The 14,621-nt window shown below is 44.7% G+C and overlaps 1 protein-coding gene across 8 annotated transcripts in view; it reads right to left on the reverse strand.

The window, feature by feature from the left end:
* MPDZ (multiple PDZ domain crumbs cell polarity complex component) overlaps positions 1-14,621 on the reverse strand; it is a 257,792-nt gene that overhangs the window by 6,192 nt on the left and 236,979 nt on the right. For all 8 annotated transcript variants that reach the window (XM_040358412.1, XM_040358432.1, XM_040358424.1 and 5 more), the window contains 2 exons: positions 3,929-4,033; positions 3,508-3,620 (listed from right to left, as the gene is read on the reverse strand). In XM_040358412.1, coding sequence (XP_040214346.1) covers positions 3,508-3,620; positions 3,929-4,033 — 218 coding nt within the window. The remainder of the gene's footprint in view (positions 1-3,507; positions 3,621-3,928; positions 4,034-14,621) is intronic.

Raw genomic sequence — 14,621 nt, forward strand, 5'->3', positions numbered from 1 at the left:
TTGACCCTGGAATGCAGTCAATTAACATCAGGCAGCCCATTTTTGCATAATTAATGCTTGGAGTTTGACAGAATGTGTGGAGTTCTCAATAGGATTAAGGTCTGGGGAGTTTCCTGGCCAAGGACCCAAAATTTGGATGTTTTGTTCCCCAAGCTACTTAGTTATCACTTTTGCCTTAAGGCAATGTGCTCCGTCATTGCTGGAAAAGGTAATGTTCGTCACCAAACTGTTCTTGGATGGTTGGGAGAAGTTGCTCTCGGAGGATGTTTTTGTACCATTCTTTATTAATGGCTGTGTAAGCCCACTCCCTTGGCTGAGAAGCAAACCCACACATGAATGTTCCCAGGATGCTTTACTGTTGGCATGACACAGGACTAATGGTAGTGCTCATCTTTTCTTCTCCAGGCAAAGTTTTTTTTATGGATGCTCCAAACAATTGGAAAGGGGACTCATCAGAGAAAGTGACTTTACCCCAGTCCTCAGCAGTCCAATCCCTGTACCTTTTGCAGAATATCAGTCTGTCCCTGATGTTTTTTCTGGAGAGAAGTGGCTTCTTTGCTGCCCTTCTTGATACCAAGCCACCCTACAAAACCTTTGCCGCAGTGTGCATGCAGATGCACTTACACCTGCCTGCTGTCACTCCTGAGCAAGCTCTGCACTGCTGGTGCCCTGATCCCACAGCTGGATGAACTGTAGGAGACGGTTCCGGAACTTTCTGGCCTTTCTTGCTCGCCCTGGAGCCTTCTTCACAACAATTGAACCTCTCTCCTTGAAGTTCTTCATGATCCGATAAATTGTTGATTTAGGTGCAATCTTAATAGCAGAAATATCCTGTGAATCCCTTTTTGTGCAAAGCAATGATGATTGCATGTGTTTCCTTGCAGGTAACCATGGTTAACAGAGAAAGAACAATGACTTCAAGCACCACCCTCCTTTTGAAGCTTCCAGTCTGTTATTCGAACAAAGTCATTATTACAGAGTGATTTCCAGCCTTGTCCTCGTCAACACTGACACCTGTGTTAATGAGAGGTTTACTGACATGATGTTCGCTGGTCCTTTTCTGGCAGGGCTGAAATGCAGTGGAAATTCTTTTTTATGAGATTAAGTTAATTTTCATGGCAAAGAGGGACTTTGCATATAATTGCCACTCATCTGATCACTCTTCATAACATTCTGGAGTATATGCAGATTGCCATCATAAAAACGGAGACGGCAGACTTTGTGAAAATGAATATTTGTGTCATTCTCAAAACTTTTGGCCAGGGCTGTCGAAGCCTAGATGTGTTTCTCTTGAAAAATGTATTAACTGAAGATAGATGAGTGTAAGTGAAAATAATAAAGGAAAGGCACAAAAAAAAAGAGTAGGATGAAAAAAAATAAAAGCAACAGAATTGAAGAGGAGGGAAGGGGAAAGATTGGAGTGGTTGGGAGGGGGAGAGGAATGTAGGAATAGATGGAGTGTTTCACATGGGCAGACCAATCAGGTCTGCCTGTAAGTTTTTAGGCGGATCTTATTGGACCATTTATTGCCCTCTATGGAGTGGTGGATGTCAATGGACATGTTTCTGTTGACACTCGCCAACATCCGATCCTATATGCTAAAAAGGATGGGGATCTGTCTGTCTGGCGGGGTGGATTGGATCAGATGACCGCCTGTCCGTTTCCATCCGACTGACCATAGAGGAATGGACTGTGTCTGTGCCTGCTTTGCATAAGTGGAGAGAATACGGACCTGTCATCCACCTGCTCAGTGGGCAACAGTATTTTCAAAATAAAAATGTAAAAGATCTAGTCTACATACATTTTTGATCCACCATCTAAGATGACATGTGTGAGTACAGCTAATGGTTGCAGACCTGGTGTCTTGAGACAATTACATAATGTTACCAAAAAACAGATCATTTCACAGTATGTGTTTTTCCTCCCTACCTTGCCTCTTTGCAGCAGCAAGTTCAGGAAAGGAGGACTTCAGCCAAAACAGTCAATACATTGCATATGTAAGTACATCTTTAGGGGGTCTCTTAGATTTCAACATTGCTACTACTATAAACACAGAGATTTTATTATTTGTAATGCCGCGTACACACCATCACTTTATGTGATGAAAAAAAATGACGTTTTTAAAAACGTCACTTTAATTGACTGTGTGTGGGGGAAAACGTCGTTTTATGTCTTGTAAAAAACGACCAAAAAAAATTTAAGCATGCTTCAATTTTATGTGTCGTTTTTCAAAAGTGCACTTTTTACTTCACAGAAATTGACCGTGTGTAGCAAAAAACGTCGTTTTCTAAGACGTTTTTTCATCCACGTATGCCCAGAAGCTACTTCTGAAGCAAGCTTCAATGGTAAAACGTGGTGGAACGTAACCTCACTTTGCAAGATCATTGTGAGAAAACGATGGTGTGTAGGCAACTTCGTCTTTGAAAATTGAAGTTTCAAAAACGTCATTTTTTACTTCACAGAAAGTGTCGTTTTTTTTCATCACATAAAGTGATGGTGTGTACGCGGCATAACACAGCCAGGTATAACAATCCAAATTAAAATGTATTCTAGTTTTTGTGTTTAAAATATGATTTTTAGGCTCCTTCATATGGGCAAATACTCGCAGACACTGGATTCCAATGCCAAGAATCAGTGGATTTTTGCCACTGGAATGAAAAGTGTAGGCAAATAGCGGCAGCTGCTTATTAATTGCAGACTGTTCGCTAATGGTTGCATACCAAGAAGTTACAGATGGATGTCCAATCTAACCGCAATCAGAGGTGTCCAGGCTCGGAGAGTCGACCCTAAGACTGCATTCACACCTAAGCGACAAAACGCCCGACGCGGGACGCTTCTGCCGCTAGAGGGGAGAATTCCCATTGCCGTCTATGGAGATGGTTCACATCTCATAGACGCGCAACGCCTGTCGCCTGAAAAAAAGTCCCGGACCCTTTTTTTCACGCGACAGGCGCGTTTTCCCATATACAGCAATGGGAATACTTTAGGAAAAAAAAAAAAAAATTGAAACATTTGTACTCGCGGCAAATCTGCCGCTACACGCGAACGCGGCTGTCGCTTAGGTGTGAATGCAGCCTAATTGTTAAACGCTTGGTGTGCTGTTTCAGGTGAACAACGACGGCTGGCGTCAGCTTGTCATTACTTTAAATAGGCTGAGCTGTGGCTGCTATTTGCACACACTTGTCATACCTGCCGCAAGAATCCAACCAATTATTGCCACTGGAATCCAGTGTCTGCAGGTAACCGACTGCATGAAGGAGGCCTTAATCTACAAAATACAAGAGGAATAAGCTGAGAAACCACCTATAATCTTCTTAATGAAATTTTAGATCTTATAGGTTTTCACAAGATTCATTACATACAGCACTCCTGAGTGGGTCAATGAAGCTCAAGTAATGGCAGGAAACATGGATCATAGCTCAAGCTGTGAGACACACCCAACCCTTTGGGACTGGTAACAACTGCACCTCCTGTGCCTCTTATTAGATTTCTATTAAATGCACATACCCCAAATCATCTTGCAATATGCTGCTTGAAGTAAGCCCTGAATAGTTGACAGCAGATCCTGTGTGTTCTTGCTGTTGACCAGTAACTACGCTTACATCACCACCAGCTACTACCTAAAAATGTATAAACAAAATCGATTAACGCCATTCTAAAAGGTACAAAGCATTAACATACTTGAAAATTATAAACGCTGTCTGAACCAGCTTAGAAAAAGGGAAATAAATCATAACAAATTCTTTGTGAGACACTTGAACTTTTAACATCAAAAATTTAAAGCAAGTTCCTGAAGTCTTTTAGTATAACCAAAGTTTGAAATGAAACGTTTACTTGGCCCTATTGTGACCCAAGAGATAGTAGGTATTTTGACAATGGATTAAAATGACTTGCATGAATGGAATTATACAAAGCTGCACACTATTACCTGTAGCTCGATTGTGCCTGAAGCATTTTTTAGGAGGCTGACAGCTTGTGAATGAGTCATTCCTTCAGTTGAGGTCCCACATATACTGACAATTCTGTCACCAACCTTTGTCAGAAAATAAAAAGACATGTGAAGAAACACAAAACTAGCATCAAACATATTACTAAGTCACCATGGTGATACAAAACAAAATACTACTTTATTGCAAGAGACATTACAGATTGAATCACAGAGCTTGGTTCTAATACAAAGAGAACTAAGTATCGTGAGAAAAGGAGTTTTAAAATGTAAAATTTGATATGGTATTGGAACAGTGTTATTTCAATCATCAAGTTTGTTTTAAGCTCCTCACTTATACACTACGTACCTGCATCCAGGGCTCCGTTGGACATGCAGTCCACTACTAGGGATGAGCTGAACACTCCCCGGTTCGGTTCGCAGCAGAACATGCGAACAGGCAAAAAATTTGTTCGAACACCATTAAAGTCTATGGGACACGAACGTGAAAAATCTAAAGTACTAATTTTAAAGATTAATATGCAAGTTATTGTCATAAAAAGTGTTTGGGGACCTGGGTCCTGCCCCAGGGGACATGTATCAATACAAAAAAAAGTTTTAAAAACTGACGTTTTTTCGGGAGCAGTGATTTTAATAATGCTTAAAATGAAACAATAAAAGTGAAATATTCCTTAAAATTTCGTACCTAGGGGTGTCTATAGTATGCCTGTAAAAACGGTCCCTGCACAAAAAGGAAAAAAAGTTATTTAAAACTATTCGCGGCTATAATGAATTGTCGGGTCCCCAAAGGGAAACCCGCGTTGCGTCACCTGTACATGTCACTGGGTAACCCCCAGCGTTAAAAAAAAGTTTTAAAAACTGACGTTTTTTCGGGAGCAGTGATTTTAATAATGCTTAAAATGAAACAATAAAAGTGAAATATTCCTTAAAATTTCGTACCTAGGGGTGTCTATAGTATGCCTATAAAAACGGTCCCTGCACAAAAAGGAAAAAAAGTTATTTAAAACTATTCGCGGCTATAATGAATTGTCGGGTCCCCAAAGGGAAACCCGCGTTGCGTCACCTGTACATGTCACTGGGTAACCCCCAGAAACTTCCAGATTCTGATAAGCCCTCTGCCCGCAGACCCCCACAACCACTGGGCAAGGGTTGTGGGGATGGGGCCCTTGTCCCCATCAACATGGGGACATCCTCCCAATGTTGAGGGCATGTGGCCTGGTACGGTTCAGGAGTGGGGGGGGGGCTTTGTGGCCTGCCAGGTTGTGTGCTCGGATAAGGGTCCGGTATGGATTTTTGGGGGGAACCCCACGCTATTTTTATTATTTTGGCACAGGGATCCCCTTAAAATCCATACGAGACCTAAAGTCTTTTTTAAAAAAAATTGGCGCAGGGTTTCCTTTAATATCCATACCAGACCCAAAGGGCCTCTTAATGTACTGGGGTGGGGACCCATGCTTTTTTTTTTCAATGACTTTTATCTGTATTGCCAGGACTCGACAATTCATTAGCTGCAAGTTTTAAATGACTTTTTTTCCATGGGAAAATGTGCTACTTTACAGGCATACTATAGACACCCCCAGGTACGAAATTTAAAGGAATATTTCACTTTTAATGTTTCACTTTAAGCATTATTAAAATCAATGCTCCCGAAAAAACTTCAGTTTTTAAAACTTGTTATTGCATTGATACATGTCCCCTGGGGCAGGTCCCCGAACACTTTTTATGACAATAACTTGCATATTAACCTTTAAAACTAGCACTTTTGATTTCTCCCATAGACTTTTAAAGGGTGTTCCGCAGCTTTCGAATTTGCCAGGAAAAAACCCAAATTTTTCGCTATTCGGCAAACACCCGGACTCGAACATCGGGCTCATCCTCTACTGCCATTACAAAAGCACTCTTTTGCAGCATGTAGGATGGTGGTCCTTAGTTGGGATTTTCAACACCTCTTTTTAGAGGTCTGGAGATTTGAGCTTGATAGGTTTGTTGCTTTTAGCCAACTTCAATGGGCCCGTAGGTTGGTGGTCCGTAAGTGAATTTCCAACATCTCTTTTTAAAGGCTTGGAGGTTGGAGCACGATAGACCTGTTGCTTTGATAAATGTACTTGCCAACTCCAATGGGACCTGCATGCACACTCTTTATTATGGTTTTGCTGGCTGGCTTTTTGTTCCATTAGAAAAAAGTATCTCCGTATGCTCTTTTGCAACATGTACAGTAAAATAGTGGTCCTTAAGTGGATGTCCAACACACCTTTTAAGAGGTCGGAAGGTTGAAGCATGAGACACGTTGTCTTTGAGAAATGTACTTGCCAACTATATTGGGCCCTGTGTACACATTCTTTATTATGGCTTTGCTTGGATTTTTGTTCCTCTAGAATACATATGTTTGTACATTGACCTGTTTTTAGTAGGATTGAGGACCTGTGATAGGGAGCCCTAAAGCTTCTCTGAATCACACTGTGTCTCTAGGTACAAGGATTTTAGGGATTCATTTGCCTTTAACACGTTTGATCATACCCTGATGTTCTTTGTTTGTAGTCATATTTCTATATATTGACTTGGTGTCTGGTTATTTCTATTATGAAAACCACTTAATTTGATTGTCTGCTTTTGATGATTTTTCTATTTCTGAGACAAAATTGTAAAAACCTTTCAATATAATGTGATTTTGAAAAAATAAATAAAAAATCACACCTGGTTACCCTGCTTACAATACAATTACATAAAATTTCTTTCCCATAGGGTATGAAAGCAGAACAAAGGCCAGAAACCTAAAATATGTATAAGCACATGACTAACGAAGTAAAGCTTCTCTGCAGTCCTGTATGCCACGTAAATCAAGCAAAATCTTATTTACTGATTGTACAGCTCCAAAAAGCCTCATATTTTTTTATGTTCAATAAAGTTTTATTGTGAAGAACAATTTTTGACCTCATCTTTTTCTACGTATTGTGGCAGCATTGGAGAATATTACATTTTCATATACAGATGTAGCAGGGGTAGGGAATAGATTTCAGCGGACATGTCCGCCCGGAGATTTCTGTCTGATGGTTGTACACACCATCAGACAGAAATCCACACGTACACGATACGCGGTGACAAAGTCGCGCCACGACGATGACGCTGAAGTTCAATGCTTCCACGCGTGATTCGACGCATGCGAGGGATGGCGGCCGATCGGACATGTACGGTGAGTCTGTACAGACGACCGAACATGTCCGACGGACAGGCTTCCAGCGGACATGTTTCTTAGCAATTATAGCAGATACTTTATAATCCTATAAATCAAAAGATTCTGCATATATGTTGTCTGACCTTATTGTTTAATTACATCCAGCAGCAACAATAGCTTAACATTTCTTCTGTGTCATAGGTGTTCCAATTTAAAATTTCCATGATAATACAGGGTTTTATTTTCTATAATGTTTACTATGAGCCCCAGCTGGAATTCTTCTTAAGAATGTTTTATATAGCGATCTTAAAAGTGCTAAAAGGCTGGGACAAAATGCATAGATCAACATGTAAAGGTGAAACTCTTGACAGGAAGATCTTTTAGCCCCCTGTAATGCATTCCTTCATACATATGTATATTTATAACTTTAAATGTAAAGTTAAGTAAAGTAAATCATGCCCCATGTATTTTGTAAAGGAGTGCCATAACCCTTCTATAAACAGAAAACGTTCCATTAACAACTATGTTAAGCAGAAAAAATAATGACCCAATGAACAAAGAGTATATATTGCCACCTGGTGGTCAGTAAGGAAAACTCTAAATTGAAATCATTACATTTTAGTACATGAAATGACCATTCAAAAACACAAAAAAAATCTTATTAAACCAAACTAACACAGTCCTATATTTGTATATTGGAATGGGTAAGAACTTTGCTGCAGAAGATATTTACAATCATTTAGTAAAACAAGATTTGCATTTTAATTTTTTTTTGTCTGTAAGCCAATTATAGCAACAACTACTCACTATAAATTACTTTTCTGTGAGTCCATTGGGGGACACAGAACGTCTTCAACCTTTGGGATACACTACTGCCCATCATAGATTTGGACACAGGTAACAGAAACTCTAGGCCAGCTCAGGGTAACCCCACCTACTATAACTAGAATGCCTCAGTTTTGTAGCATCACCAAAACACAGAGGGGGTATGCCTCAATGGATTCCAAGAAATAGATTTTATGAGTACGAAAGCATTCAGGATAACACAGCAAACAATTGCTAACAGGCCCAAGAAAAAAACTGAAAACCAGGGGCTGCCTGCAGGCCAAAAATCTGCCTAAGAGACCTTGCACCTTAAGCTGGCATCAGAAGAGGGCAAGACAATTACCTGGTAGAACTTGGAAACAGAATACCAGACGATAACCTTAAAAATCTTGAAAACATTTGCATGATGCTGAAAAGCACTCAAAAAGTTAGTAGTGTGCGCCTTGACAAAGACTATCGGCTTGGATGATGGTCTACATAAGCCACCCAGAAATGGTGGAACAAGAAGTTAGTGCACCCTTTCGGGGGTTCATCTGAGATGACAAATTGGGCAACAGAAAAGGGAGGAAAAAGGGATTTTTATTAACAGCTTACCTGTAAAATCCTTTTCTTGTAGTACATCACGGGACACAGAGCAGCATAGCCATTACATATGGGTTATATAGTGTACCTTCAGGTGATGGACACTGGCACTCTCCGACAGGAAGTTCCCTCCCTATATAACCCCCACCCATAGTGGGAGTACCTCAGTTTTGTAGCAAGCAATATGCATCCCAAAATTCCCCATAAGAGGGGTGGGAGCTCTGTGTCCCGTGATGTACTACAAGAAAAGGATTTTACAGGTAAGCTGTTAATAAAAATCCCTTTTTCTTTATCGTACATCACGGGACACAGAGCAGCATAGCCATTACATATGGGATGTCCCCAAGCAATGCTCCATGAGGGGAGGGAGACAACCAGAAAAAAACAAACAGGAGGTGCCACCGGACAAGAGGAGATTAAACTGCGGCCCGTAGTACTGCCTGCCCAAAAGCTGAATCAGCGTTCCTCCTAACGTCCATTTGATAAAATTTTGCAAATGTGTGGACAGATGACCAGGTTGCTGCCCTGCAGACCTGAGCCATAGAGACCTGGCGATACGCTGCCCAAGAGGCACTCATAGCTCTAGTGGAATGAGCCTTAACCGATAAGGGTGGACTCTTCCCCTTCAGGCCATAGGCCTGTATAATAGTCTGCCTAATCCACTTAGAAATAGTGGCCTTAGACGCTGCCTGGCCCTTTTTGGGCCCTTCCGGCAGAATGAATAAGACGTCCGTCTTACGAATCTGGGCTGTAGCTTCCAAGTAAATCTTTACAGCTCTAACTACATCCAAGGAATGTAGTAACCTCTCTTCCTTAGAAGAAGGTTTTGGAAAAAATGATGGAAGAATCACATCTTGATTAAGGTGAAAATTCGATACCACCTTAGGCAGGAAGGACGGAAGCGGCCGCAAAACGACCCTGTCCTTATGCAGTAATAAATAAGGTGCCTTACATGACAAGGCTGCCAACTCCGACACTCTTCTGGCGGATGCCATGACCACCAGAAACACTAGTTTCCTAGTCAAAAGGACCAAAGGGATCGCGGACAAGGGCTCAAAGGGCTGCCTTTGCAAGGCCGATAGAACCAAATTTAGATCCCAAGGATACAGGGGAGCTTTAATCGGGGGATTCACCCGAATAACACCTTGTAAAAAGGATTTCATTAAGGAATGGGCAGCCAAAGGTCTCTGGAAGAAGACCGACAAGGCAGACACCTGCCCCTTGATTGTGCCGACCGCCAAACCTTTTTCCACTCCCAACTGTAAAAACTCCAGGATTCTCCCAATGGTATATTTGCGGGGATCCCATTTCCTGGTTTCACACCAGGTAATATAGGCCTTCCACACCCTATAGTATATTAACCTGGAAACTGGTTTTCTTGCGTTTATAAGGGTGGAAACGACCTGCCCTGAAAGGCCTCTGTTTCTGAGAATCAGGGACTCAGCCGCCAGGCCGTTAAATTTAGGGCCTGTAAGGCAGGGTGGTAGAATGGCCCTTGTGAGAGGAGGTCCGGACGTAGAGGGAGGACCCAAGGCTCCTCTACGGTCATCCTTTTTATCAAGGAGTACCAAGGTCTTTGGGGCCACGCTGGGGCCACTAGAATCGCTGGCTTGCGTTCCCTTTGAATTCTGTGAAGAAGACGGGGTAGCATCCGTATTGGAGGGAAGGCATAGATTAGCGCAAACTGATGCCAAGGGCACACCAAGGCATCCGTCCCGCAGGCCAATGGATCCCTCGTTCGAGAGACAAACTTTGCTACTTTGGCATTGAATCTGGACGCCATAACGTCCACCTCCGGAGTACCCCACTTCCGGCAAATGTCCTGGAACACTTCGGGATGGAGGGACCACTCCCCTGGGGACATCTGTTGGCGGCTGAGGAAGTCCGCTTGCCAATTGTCCACCCCGGGGATAAAGATAGCTGAGATGCAGGGGACATGGGCTTCTGCCCATGAAAAGATCCGATCTACCTCCCTCTGGGCTGCCTGACTCCTGGTGCCACCCTGGTGGTTTATATAAGCTACGGCAGTGGCATTGTCGGATTGTACCCTTACTGGGGAGCCCTGCAGAACCTCCGTCCAGCCCAAAAGAGCCAACCGAGCTGCTCGGATCTCTAAGACATTTATGGGTAGGGCTGATTCTGCCCTTGACCATTTCCCCTGTAGGGTTAAATCGTCTAGGACTGCACCCCAGCCTGATAGGCTGGCATCCGTGGTTACTATCCTCCATGAGGGGGGACTGAACGATCTTCCTTTCAGAAGATTTTCTGTGACTAGCCACCAACACAGACTCTGCCTTACCGCATAGGGAAGGGAAATGGGAAGATCCAAGGCCTGGAGTCTTTTGTCCCAGGCCGTGAGAATTGCTCTCTGTAGCCTCCGAGAATGGATCTGGGCATAGGGCACTGCCTCGAAGGTGGCCACTAGCTTTCCCAACAGGCGCATGCAGAGGCGTATAGATGGCCTTGTGCTGCTTAGGACTATGTGGATTAACTCCCTTATCGAGTCCACTCTGGACTGGGGCAGGAAGATCCGTTGTCGTCTTGTATCTAAAATCAGACCTAGATACTCCAACCTTCTTGTGGGCTGTAAGGCCGATTTGTCCCGGTTTAGAACCCAACCCAGGGACTCTAGGCAGTTTACTGCTAGCAACACTGCCCGATTTAAGCCGGCCGCTGAGTGGTCGACTACCAGAAGATCGTCTAAGTAGGCCATGATCAGAATGCCCTGTTCCCTTAGGATGGCTAATACGGGGGCCAGGATCTTCGTAAAAACCCGAGGGGCCGTGGCTAGTCCGAACGGAAGAGCCACGAACTGATAATGCCGATAGTTTAGGGCAAAACGCAGATACCTGTAATGGCCTGGGAAAATCGGAACGTGCAGGTATGCGTCCTTTATATCGATGGAGGCCAAGAACTCCTTTCCTTGGAGGGCGGCCACCACCGAACGAATGGACTCCATTCGAAAGGACCGGACTCTTAAAAAGCGGTTTAATGACTTTAGGTCCAGTATAGGCCTGACGTCGCCGTTTGGCTTCGGGACAACGAAGAGGTTTGAGTAAAACCCTTGTCCTTGCTCCCCTGCTGGTACTTCCATAATCACTCCTTGAGATAGGAGTCGCTCTAGGGCGGACAGAAGTGATGCCTGTTTTTGAGGGTCGCCTGGAAGTCTTGACGTTTGAAAGTGAGGAGGGGGGAACTCCCGAAACTCCAGCTTGTACCCCTGAGTCACTGAGGACAGAACCCATTGGTCGGTAACTTTGGCCCCCCACAACTCCGAGAACAACAGGAGTCTTCCCCCCACTCGAGAGAGTGGGGGCGCCCCTTCACAAGGCTGCCTTAGGGGCAGCCTTAACCGGCTTACGGTTCCACGGTCTCTTGTTCCCTGCAGCTTGCCCTTGTGGCCTGTTTGCAGCTGCGCGTCCAGGAGGCCGTCGATACTGCCTAGAGAATGAGGGCCCTGGAACTGGAGAGGTTGGACGCTTAAAAGAGGGACCCCGGAACCTTTTCTTAACCGGCAAGAGGGTGCTCTTACCACTAGAGATCTTTTGAATATATTTGTCAAGATCTTCTCCAAACAATCTCTCTCCTTGAAAGGAGAATCCTGTAAGGAGCTTTTTGCAGGGGGTTTCTGCAGACCAGTTCTTTAACCAAAGTAATCTTCTCATGTGAACCAAATACAGGGATAGGCGGGACGCCTGTTGGATTGAATCCTTGATAGCGTCTACCGCGAAACATAAAGCTCTAGGTAGGTCGGCTAAGTCCTGAGCCTGTTGAGCCGGGAGGTCCTTTAGGGCCTGCTTGGCCTGGTCCTTTAAAGCCTGGCAGACGCCAATGGCAGCTACAGCTGGCTGGACCACTGCCCCCGCTGTGGCAAAGGATGCCTTCAGTAAGGTCTCAAGCCTTTTATCCACAGGATCTTTGAACATGTGAATATTGTCCACTGGACACGTTAAAGCTTTATTGACACATGATATGGCTGCGTCAACAGTGGGGACAGCCCATTTTTTCGAAAACTCCTCCTCTAAAGGGTACATAACTGCGAACCTTTTGGGAGGCAAAAAAATCCTGTCTGGCTTAACCCAGTCCTGAAATATCAGGTCCTTTAACAAAGGATGGACCGGGAACACCAGGTTGGCTTGGGGCGCTTTTAGGGAGCCCAATGAGGACACAGCGGAAGCCAGAGGCTGAGGCAAAGGCATTTTAAAAGCTGACCGCACCATATCCGTTAAGGACTGAACCCACAATTTTTCTGCGTGAGAAGCTGAAAAAGGTTCTTCTATAGTAGAATCTTCAGAACCTAAATGGTCCAGGTGATCCTCAGCCTGGTCTCCTGTATCTTCCAATTCCTCAGTGGAAAGGACATCTTCCTCAGGAGATTCAAACCTGGGAGACGGGGACCTAGCCCGCTTCTTCCCGGATAAAGAGGCCGTAATAAAAGCGGCCATCCTTTTTTCAAATCCACCCAAGGTGGAGGCTAACATCTCTTCCGTGACATAGGAAGGAGTTGGTTGAATAGGGCCCGCCATAGCACCTAGCAACCCCGATGGCTCACCCAGGGCAGCAACCTCCGGATCCTCCGGGGAGGTAGGGGCAGGTGGATTCTGGGAAATATCCTCCGAGCCCGATGGGGAACCCTTCGGCTTTTTAACACCTTTAGCATTTTTAGCGTTCCCTGCACCCTTAGGAGCCATAATAAACAAATCTGAGATACTCCGCTAATATACAACTAACTGTAATAGCTGGAGAAAAACACACATTTAAATAAATGAGGAAGAAAATTAGGCTAGGGTAATGTTAGACAGAAACTAAACTTCCCAAAACCTAACAAGAGATAGCAATATTGAGCCCCAAGGGCTTAATCACATCCTAATATTGCTTCCCTTAATGCTGGGCTAAGAGAGTACCTAATACTAAAAGTACTCTGACTGCTACTTAGTACACCGGCTTTACAGAGAAAATATGAGCTTAAACAGCTCTTTAGCAAGGTGTGTACAAAAAAACGGCCACTAGGTGTCACTGTGTCAGCATAACATAGGCAAACCTATCCTGCTCAGCTCAGCATCGCTGCTCCGTGTCCCTTCACAGCCTTCAGCAAACTGACAGGCTAAATAGAGTTTTCCCTCTGATGTACAGAGGGGAGGGAACTCCCTGGGCGTCCCCCGCCCCCTCCACGCAGCGTCGGCGCCTATAACAGTGCGCGCGCACGCGCGCGCCCGTTCCCGACGCCGCTCTGCAGGAAGCAGGAAGCCATGTGGGGAGAGGAGCCCGGGAGCTGCTGGAGACACACAGACATCAGGAAGTAAGTATTTTAAACCTGACATGCTCCCCTTTTACATCTCATGGAGCAAAAACACCTTGTAGCAGCAGCAGCAGTCTATTAGCCCAGCCAGAGGAACAGTATACCTGGGTGTTTGAGCCATCCAGTCATGCAGACTTTGTGGTTTCTCTTTAGCCCATGCACAGAGGCATAAAAAGGCTTTCCCCCAGAGTCCCCTGTGGGGAGCCCACTGACAAACCAAGTTCCGTAGGCCCCCCGCTAACCTTTCCACGCCGCAGGGTATTGCTCATGCAAGAGGCCCAATCTTCCCCCTTCACCGTGGGTATGGTCATAGACCTTCAGGGACCGGGGTCCAAGTCAGGAACACCACACACCTGGACCTATACAGCACTACTGGCAGCAGGTATCCATAGGTTAAAAAACCCAGTCCTGGAACCCAGAGTCCAGCCCTCCAAGGAGAGGCATTATAGGCAAAACCCCATCCACGAATTGGGGCCCGGGTACCGTCCACTTTGGCTATGAAGCACCTTGGACGGATCCGGTCGGCTGGCCCTGGTCCCAAGGACAAACTGCAGGCACAACCTTCAACGTGCACCAACACCTAAGACACTGGCGAAAAAACTGAGGTACTCCCACTATGGGTGGGGGTTATATAGGGAGGGAACTTCCTGTCGGAGAGTGCCAGTGTCCATCACCTGAAGGTACACTATATAACCCATATGTAATGGCTATGCTGCTCTGTGTCCCGTGATGTACGATAAAGAAAACTGCCCCTTGATAGTGCTAAGAACAAAACAGCCTCAGAGCTGCACCCCACC

This window comes from Rana temporaria, chromosome 1, assembly GCF_905171775.1.
Source record: "Rana temporaria chromosome 1, aRanTem1.1, whole genome shotgun sequence".
Classification (NCBI taxonomy): Eukaryota; Metazoa; Chordata; class Amphibia; order Anura; family Ranidae; genus Rana; species Rana temporaria.